At 33.7% G+C, this 9,539-nt stretch overlaps 2 protein-coding genes across 2 annotated transcripts; one reads left to right on the top strand and one right to left on the bottom strand.

Annotated features, from left to right (window-relative positions):
• The first annotated feature begins 538 nt into the window (after positions 1–538).
• LOC119787931 lies at positions 539–5,595 on the top strand. The gene is made up of 2 exons (XM_038292005.1): positions 539–796; positions 3,336–5,595. The coding sequence occupies exons 1-2, from the start codon at positions 707–709 to the stop codon at positions 5,241–5,243; spliced, it is 1,998 nt and encodes a 665-aa protein (XP_038147933.1). The 5' UTR covers positions 539–706; the 3' UTR covers positions 5,244–5,595.
• Positions 5,582–8,096, bottom strand: LOC119787932. Its single transcript, XM_038292007.1, has 2 exons — positions 7,455–8,096; positions 5,582–6,163 (listed from the first exon to the last, which is right to left on the bottom strand). Exons 1-2 carry the CDS (start codon positions 7,935–7,937, stop codon positions 5,837–5,839), a joined length of 810 nt encoding a protein of 269 aa, XP_038147935.1. The 5' UTR covers positions 7,938–8,096; the 3' UTR covers positions 5,582–5,836.
• Between the last annotated feature and the right edge of the window lie 1,443 nt (positions 8,097–9,539).

Here is a 9,539-nt window from a genome sequence, read left to right as displayed (position 1 = left end):
AAAATTTTTGCTCATTATATTGTATAAACCTGATAGTATATTGTATAAACATGATAGTATATTGTATAAACGTGATAGTATATTGTATAAACGTGATAGTTATATTGTATAAACGTGATAGTATATTGTATAAACGTAATAGTATATTGTATAAACGTGATAGTTATATTGTATAAACCTGATAGTATATTGTATAAACATGATAGTATATTGTATAAACGTGATAGTATATTGTATAAACGTGATAGTTATATTGTATAAACATGATAGTTATATTGTATAAACGTAATAGTATATTGTATAAACGTGATAGTTATATTGTATAAACGTGATAGTATATTGTATAAACGTGATAGTTATATTGTATAAACGTGATAGTATATTGTATAAACGTGATAGTATATTGTATAAACGTAATAGTATATTGTATAAACGTGATAGTTATATTGTATAAACGTGATAGTTATATTGTATAAACCTGATAGTATATTGTATAAACGTGATAGTGTATTGTATAAACGTAATAGTATATTGTATAAACGTGATCATTATATTGTAAAAACGTGATAGTATATTGTATAAACCTGATAATTATATTGTATAAACGTGATAACTCAATCCAGATGGTTCCGCTAATACGCCTTTAGTCTTTAGCGACCGCGAGACTTGGACCCCCTAGCATGTTTTGGAAGGAAGTGGAGATAGGATGGCTGCAAATATGGACAATGATTTACTTCGATTTCTTCGAAACCGCGGCGTACCAGAGGAGTGTCTCTCACGCATGGAGGAAGAACGCGTAAGTGTATTTTCCGGCCACTCATATTTCTGATATATTATTGGCCATTAATGGTTATAAATGAGTGCAATAATCATCAAGGTAGTTCTTTTGTTTGTACTTGCCTAGTTTAGCCTGACCATTTAGCTTAGATAAAGCATGCAGATAACTATTGTTAATTACATTTTTTTTTTGTAATTGTTGTATCTTCACCTTACTTGTTGTATCTTCAATTTACTTGACGAAACAAAGTAGTACATCTGCTAATAAGTTGCCAGTGGCACTGCCACTTGCTGCCACTAGGTGTCCCTGGCCACTTGTTGCTAAAATATGCTTTAAAATCATGATGTTTTTGATTATTAACATGTGTAAAACCTTTAATGAAGTTTTCTTCAATAAAGTCAGAGTGTGTTGCAGGCCGTTTTGACATTTATTAGAATTTCTGTCTTCTCTAATGTTCCATTTGTAGATCTAAAAAATATGATTCTTCCTAAAACCTAACCTAAAACTACATTCCTACTGGTCAGAACTCTACATATAGATGTCCTTAATTACGTTAGCCATGAAAATTTTAATTTTAAGGCTGCAAATAATATTATGGTACTAGTACGAATAACCTTTAAATACCTAGAAATCTTTAAAAAATTGATTGGCCCTTTTGACATTTATAGCTTGACTTAATATATATTTCAGGTGTCTCAAGTGCATTTCCTCCTAGTCAAAATGAACATTTTAGATTTCTAAAATAACATTTTTCGATTGGAAAATAAACATTTCAGTCACCTTAAATGTAATTCTTAAATTACTTTAGATATCTACAAATCTTTACTTAATATCAGTGGTCATTTTAAGATATATTTCTTTGTATTTCAGATATCTTTAGTAGTATTCCTCCTAATCTAATTCTTACTAGGACAAATTACGTCACTTTTCCCCATTCATGTGCATTAGGCCGTTACTTTTACATATCCGAAATGACATTACTCCTATCTAAAATAAACATTCTGGATTTCTAAAAATGAATTTCTGATCTCTATAATCTGATTGTTACTGTTCATATTTTTTTATTTCAGACAGCAGGAATTAATGACTAAAAGTAGCATATCTTTAAGGCTTTCAAACCTAAATTCAAGACATTCGGTTTTATAAATTTAGCTTACTCTCTGGGGATTTGAAAGCAGTAATGGCACCGGTGATAGTCTACTTGACAGAATTGAAAGAAAATGAAATGAACTCATCCTCAGCCAGGGGATTTGTGGCGACATAGAGCGTCATGCAGGAGAAACTTCAACAGAAAGTCTGTTAAAAACAGAAGTTATGTTCATTTTTGCCTCTATTTTACTCCATGGGGGAAAAAAATTCAGACGGTGTTATGAAGCAGGAATAACGATTTGCATCAATAACCGGTTACATAAAAGCTGTCATTTCTAAATTAGGTAGGAAGAACGGTAATAATGTAATTTCAGATATCCTAAAGTAACGGTCCAATACACATTAAAGAGGGAAAGTGACGTCATTTGTACTAGTAAGAAGATTAGATTTCTTACTAGTACATATACTAGTAGTATATGTTAAAATGGGCACTTTAAACAACTAAAGGTTTGTAGATATGTAAAATGTAGTTGATACTAGTACCATAGAATGTTTATGGAAGAAACGTGTAATAGAAATATGACTAGTCAGCCTGCCTATTTTATATGAAGACGGAGTCGCTTTTTTTATTTATTTGAATGCTGGTTTTAAGTATCTAAAACTGCTTTTTAGATAGGCATTATTGAAACGTGGGTATCTGAAATTCAAATTGAACTAGTCATATATCAATAGCTGATATCTGTAATTATATTTCACATGAATGAGAAACGTGACATCATTTGTACTAGTGAGAATTACTTTTCAGATATCAGACATGTTTATTTGATATTAGAATGTTATTTTAGATACTTAAAATGTACATGTTGTCTAGGAAGAAATGCATTTCAGATATCTGGATTACATATTCAGTCAAGCTACTAAATGTCAAAAGGGCCACTTAAAATTTGTAAAGATTTCTAGGTATTTGAAAGTATATTCTTACTAGTACAAATATATTTTTGGCATCCTGAAATATAAATATGTAGGATATCTATATGTACATTTCTGACTAGTGGAAATATAGTTTTGACCTGGAAGAATCTTATTTTAGAGATCAACAAATGGAACAATAGAGAGGACAGCTCTTCTAATAAATGTCAAAATGGTCTGCCATAGTTTCTAAAACTGCATTTTAGATAGGCATTGTTGAAATTAAGATAAATGGAATTCTAATTTAACTAGTCATAAAATAAGCAGTTGGTACCTGGAAAGATATTTATACTACCAGAAATATATTTTTAAATTTCAAGAATTGGATTTCTGGATATCTGGAAAGTTATATTCATTTTTGATATATTGCAAAGGTGCAAAGATAAAAAAGATTTGCCATTTTGTTTTTGTGCACAACCTTTCTTGGAGATGGAGACAGGATATTGCAAAAATTCCCTTGTTTCTCTCTAAGATCTAATATATTTTTCTTTCTACACAGATTGATACAACAGTTATCGAATGTATGGATGATGGCACCCTCTCTCGTTACATCCCAACATATGGGGATCGCATAGCAGCAAGACGCTTCTGTTTGGAAAGGAAAAGTACAAATGCTAAAGATTCCACAAAACATTCACTGCTTGAAAAACTAAAGAGGAAGATGGGACTTGATAGCAGTGAAGATACAAACTTTGATGAACCTAAGACAACTAATCCAAAAAGGAAAAGACAATATGCCAATTCTAACAAATGGGCTGAAAAAAAGACCAGAAAAATCGAATTGGGATGGATTCATGAAGGCAAACAAGTGAGGAAACGCAGAGGAGGAGGAACAAGGACCCTTGATGTACCCAAAGAGTCAAAGAAATCAGATCTCATTAATTATTCCAAAGAACTTTTCTTCCCAAATGGAAAATGTAGATTTGGACGTTTTGAGTCATTCAGTCATGACATTTTGGACTTTCAGGAGGAAGCTGTGTTGGATGAAAACATCACTGTGGGGGAACTCTACTCTGTACTGAGATTAGGGATGTTAAGATTTTACTTGTGCACTAAAAGCCAGATCAGTTTAGATGACGGAGAACATGGGGGGGAGAAATCTGATGGAAGTAATCTGGAAATTATGGATATACTTAAAGACGACCAAGTAAGTGAAACCATGGTCATTCTATCATCAGATTTTGAACTTGATACAGAAGCACTGTCGGACACATCTGAGGTGACCTTTGGCCCAGTCCATGGAGAGCCCATAGTTGGTCAACTTGATGACACTTTGATATATCAACCAAGCACAAGGTTTGAAGGAGAAGAGTTTAGTATCATATCTAGTGAACATGCTTCCACAAGCACAGCACACTTTACTTCAGTATTAGCAGGAGAAACAACAACCAGTACACCATCATATGAAATCATTTGCATCAATGTTAAACTTCACCGGAGCAATCTCCTTGAGGAGTTGATAACACAGTTTAAGGACGAAAGACTCCTAAGTCAAACCCTGAAATTCAGCTTTATAGATGAAAAAGGAGCTGATGCAGACGGCGTCTCAAGAGACGTCTATGCCGCTTTTTGGACTGAGTTCATGGATCGCATCGCAGAAGGGGAGGAAGTGAGGGTCCCTTCATTGCCTAATAAATGGCAGAAAGAGGAGTGGAAATCCATAGGCCGGGTCCTGCTTAAGGGATATAAAGATCATGGATACTTTCCTTGTCGCCTTGCCCCTGCTTTTTCAGTTGCTCTTATTTTTGGTGAGAGTGAAGTCTCAGATGAAATGCTGTTCGAAAGCCTTCTCCTGTTCATCAGTCAATCAGACAGGGATCTTGTGACCACAGCCTTAAAAGCAGACAGTCTGAATGAGGACCAAGATGAACTTATTGATCTTTTGGATCGTTTAGATGTAACAACACTTCCAACAGAAGAGACATTGAAAGGAATTCTTGTAAGTGCAGCACACAAGCATTTGATCCAAAAGCCAAGATATGCTGCCGAACAAATGTCTGCAACTGCTAGTCACATTTTAAAGGAATCTTTTTCCAGCCCACAAGCAGTTTTACTCATGTATGAAGAAAAAAAGCCAACAACAAGAAAGTTGTTGAAGTTACTGGATGCATCTCCAACAACTCAAGCTGAAAATCAAAGCTTTCGTTTTCTGCAGCAGTACATCAGGGGACTGGATGATGCAGGCCTCAGAAGAATGTTAAGATTTGTTACGGGGTCAGATGTTATCTGTGTTAATAAAGTTGAAGTGATGTTCACATCAGTAGAAGGTCTGGCAAGGCGACCTATTGCACATACTTGTGGACCAGCTCTGGAACTGCCATGGACATATGGTTCATACCCAGAATTGCGTGCTGAAATGGACAGCATACTACTGAATCAAAACTGCTTTGAGTTCAGCATTGTTTAGATCAAGTTCTGCCATTTGGTAACCAACAAATTATATAATGGAAAGAAAGAAGCAGACAGAATAGTATCCAGTAAATTCCTACTTTTCAAGTTTATAGCTGAAGGTTTGTGTTGAATCCATGTTTTGTTTTGTTAAATTTATACAAACCATTGTTCTTGTGGGATGTTTGATATATAAGTATTTCCAAAAAAAACTTCAATGCTAACTGAAAAATTATCTTTGGATTCAAAAACAGAGATAATATTGATATTTCAGCATATACGTTGAATGTTTTATAAATTTACACGTGCAGTTACAAGCTGAAATACTTGTTTGTTGACAAATTAAAAAAATAAACATTTTTTCTCAACAATTTGCTTAATTTATTCTTGGAATTCTGACAATCACTTTAATATGATGACAAGTTATTCAGCGCATGAATGCAATTCAAGGTCATAATGATTATTATTTTTAAATATTATATATTTTAATTCAGTTCTAATATATATGTGGTTTCAAACCAAAAGTTCATGTACAAAACAAATCAGTGCATCATTTATATGTCAGAGGCATGAAGAAGCCTCACCCTAATGCGACAGGACCTTTGACACAGCTTACAGAGCCTTAAGAATGTACGTTCTAAGGAAAATGTATAGTTCTATGGCTTCATCTGCTGTGGTTGGTGAGAGTAAGAAGTTCTCTGACATTATAAGGCAACACAAGCTGAACACAGTTTGATCACAAGGATAAGGTCCTCTTTGTCGACATTCCTGTTTACAACTTTCCACTGCCTCCCGGGAGACCTCCACCAGGTGTTCGCGTCCATGAAACAGATGTGGAATGGTGTACATAAGAATTGGACGTCCACTTGGAGCCACTGCATTTCTGCTGTGACGGATGGTGTGAGTGTTCCATAAGTGTGAAACCTGTTGCAGCTCCTCCTGTAAAAGAAAAGTTTGTTAAAATTCATAATAATACTTACAATTTAGGAACTGTTTTTAGGGTGCACACTTTCTCTGAGAGAGAAGAAAAACTTTCAATACCTCTGCAATGCCTATACTGGTGAGGATTCTCAGTTATCCAGCTAATACGTCATTCCAAAAGAGTTAAACATCAATCCACTGGACTTTCATTCTAAGTTTGAAGACATTTTGCTATCCACCTAGGAAGCTTTTTCAATTCAAAATGTCAGAAGCCTTGTTTTGGCTTAGAAAACATGCGATGTTGCATGTTTTCTAAGCCAAAACAAGGCTTTGTTGGTTCACTCTATTAAGCCTCAAACTCAACGCTATTTTTGACATTTTGCATTGAAAAAGCTTCCTGGATGGGAAGCGAAACATCTTCAAACTTGGAAAAAACGTCCAGTGGATTGTTTTTTTTAAAACATTTTTAAATGCCTGTAGAGGACAATTGTGGAATTAAAAAATTCATTTTTCACAACTAAGTAAAAATTCATCAGCTAAAATTACTCATTTTTAATGCATTACTATCTAACTGGTAAGTAAAACTAGACCAATTTTTTCCACCTATGTTCATTTCAAAGTTTTTGCTATTTGAACATCAAAAGGATGAGGGTAGGGGGTTGGTCAGCTGGCATTTGTGTGGTAGTTAAACGCTGATAATCATGCAGGGTAGAATATTGTAAATGATGCAGTGAAGCATCACTGTTGTGGTTGTTTTTCAAGGTTTTAAAAGGTTAGGGGAATATGTACCGTACATGACATTAGGAAATATTGGTTTTTGGCAACTAAAAGCAATATCAGATATCAATATTGGTCCAAATTTTCATATTGCTGCAGTCCTTGTAACAGTGTATGTGGTTATTGAAATATTTGTGTTTTCATTTAGAAATGGAAACAATCTTTTTCATTTTTAACGAGTTTTTCTTTGTGACTCTCTCTTGCATCCCCCCCCCACACACACACACACACACACGTTGTGTCACAATATCCTTGTGGGGACCTTCCATTGACTTCCATTCATTACACATAACCTGTCCCTAAACCTAACCTAAACTCAATTCACACCTTAGTCCTAAACCTAACCCCCACCCCAAGAAGAGAAACTTTCCTTATGGGGACCAGTTGTTGGTCCCCACAAGTACCTATGAGTCCCCAAAATGTAGCATATTCCTAGGAAATTGTCCCCACCAGGTATTAAAGACATGGCCACACACACACACTGTTTTTCACACACAAAAAAGAGAATGGTAGATTTGATATTCTGACATACCTCAATGATCTTCAGACAGGTAAACAGAACAAGTTGTTTGTCCAAAAAGTCCCCAGAGAAATAATCATCGTCTTTCAGTTTCTGAAAACGATCCATCCACGTTTGAGCATGATGTGTCCTCAAAAAACCCCACCAGCTTTCAATCCGCTGATTATGATTGCTGGATCCAGAGATAAAGCAATTACTGGAGGAGCGACCAGCACTCCATCTCAGGAACCTCTGCATGTCTGCCATCGCAACATTTTCAGTTCCAAAATCTGCCCGGATTCGGACAGGGGTCCCCATCCTCGTCTCAACTTCTTTTATAAAATATCCAGCGATAATTTTAGGATCACTGCTTGTGGAGAAAGCATGAACCCATATAATTTGTCTGGAAAATCCATCGATTGCTCCATTAATACAGATACCAAACGGCTTCAGTTTATCATAGGAGTCAACTTGCCACAAGAAATTAGGTCCAGAATTAATATACACGCGTCGCATCAGCCTCCTCCTCCGCCTTCGTTCCACACCGCTGGGATCAAGAAATTTTAACAGATGTCTCACTGTATTCTGAGTCACAACATAACCGTGTTGAACACATTTAAGGTGGTGAAACTTATATCCATGTTGGCTCCCATAACTGTTCAGCTGGTCAATTAGGAAGGCCACCACATCTAGAGGATCTGAACGGTGCTTTCTTCTGTAGAGTCCCATTCTTTGGAGGATTCTTCTCAATGTGCTCATACTAATACAGATCTCATCCACTGTTTGCAGGAGCATCAATATCTCTCCGTGTCTTAGACCGAGCATAAAGTAAAACTTTATCAACTCCATTAAACTTGCCATTGTGCTGCTGAGGAGAAGACGCGCAGGATGATGATGTTCAATCAAACATTGATTTGGAGCGCCAACTTCTGCTTGTTCGTCCTAAATGAGTCTCAACTATCACGTTTATACAATATAATTATCACGTTTATACAATATAATTATCACGTTTATACAATATATTTATCACGTTTATACAATATAATTATCACGTTTATACAATATATTTATCACGTTTATACAATATAATTATCACGTTTATACAATATACGATCACGTTTATATAATATAATTATCACGTTTATACAATATACTATCACGTTTATACAATATAATTATCACGTTTATACAATATAATTATCACGTTTATACAATATAATTATCACGTTTATACAATATAATTATCACGTTTATACAATATACTATCACGTTTATACAATATAATTATCACGTTTATACAATATACTATCACGTTTATACAATATAATTATCACGTTTATACAATATAATTATCACGTTTATACAATATAATTATCACGTTTATACAATATAATTATCACGTTTATACAATATAATTATCACGTTTATACAATATACTATCACGTTTATATAATATAATTATCACGTTTATACAATATACTATCACGTTTATACAATATAATTATCACGTTTATACAATATACTATCACGTTTGTACAATATAATTATCACGTTTATACAATATAATTATCATGTTTATACAATATACTATCACGTTTATACAATATAATTATCACGTTTATACAATATACTATCACGTTTATACAATATAATTATCACGTTTATACAATATACTATCACGTTTATACAATATAATTATCACGTTTATACAATATAATTATCACGTTTATACAATATACTATCACGATTGTACAATATAATTATCACGTTTATACACTATACTATCACGTTTATACAATATAATTATCATGTTTATACAATATACTATCACGTTTATACAATATAATTATCACGTTTATACAATATACTATCACGTTTATATAATATACTATCACGTTTATACAATATAATTATCACGTTTATACAATATACTATCACGTTTATATAATATACTATCACGTTTATACAATATAATTATCACGTTTATACAATATACTATCACGTTTATACAATATAATTATCACGTTTATACAATATACTATCACGTTTATACAATATAATTATCACGTTTATACAATATACTATCACGTTTATACAATATAATTATCACGTTTATAC

This window comes from Cyprinodon tularosa, unplaced genomic scaffold, assembly GCF_016077235.1.
Source record: "Cyprinodon tularosa strain WSP-4 unplaced genomic scaffold, ASM1607723v1 ctg306, whole genome shotgun sequence".
Lineage (NCBI taxonomy): Eukaryota > Metazoa > Chordata > Actinopteri > Cyprinodontiformes > Cyprinodontidae > Cyprinodon > Cyprinodon tularosa.
Note: the sequence above shows the minus strand (reverse complement) of the source record. Positions and strands in the feature narration are given on the sequence as shown.

What these genes read in the sequence shown, in the direction of transcription:
- LOC119787931 (XM_038292005.1), top strand. Translation starts at nt 707, where the DNA reads ATGGCTGCAAATATGGACAATGATTTACTTCGATTTCTTCGAAACCGC. An exon ending in CACGCATGGAGGAAGAACGC is followed by an intron (nt 797 to 3,335) that starts GTAAGTGTATTT and finishes CTTTCTACACAG; the next exon opens with ATTGATACAACAGTTATCGA.
- LOC119787932 (XM_038292007.1), bottom strand. Translation starts at nt 7,937, where the DNA reads ATGCGACGCGTGTATATTAATTCTGGACCTAATTTCTTGTGGCAAGTT. An exon ending in CCTGTCTGAAGATCATTGAG is followed by an intron (nt 6,164 to 7,454) that starts GTATGTCAGAAT and finishes TTTCTTTTACAG; the next exon opens with GAGGAGCTGCAACAGGTTTC.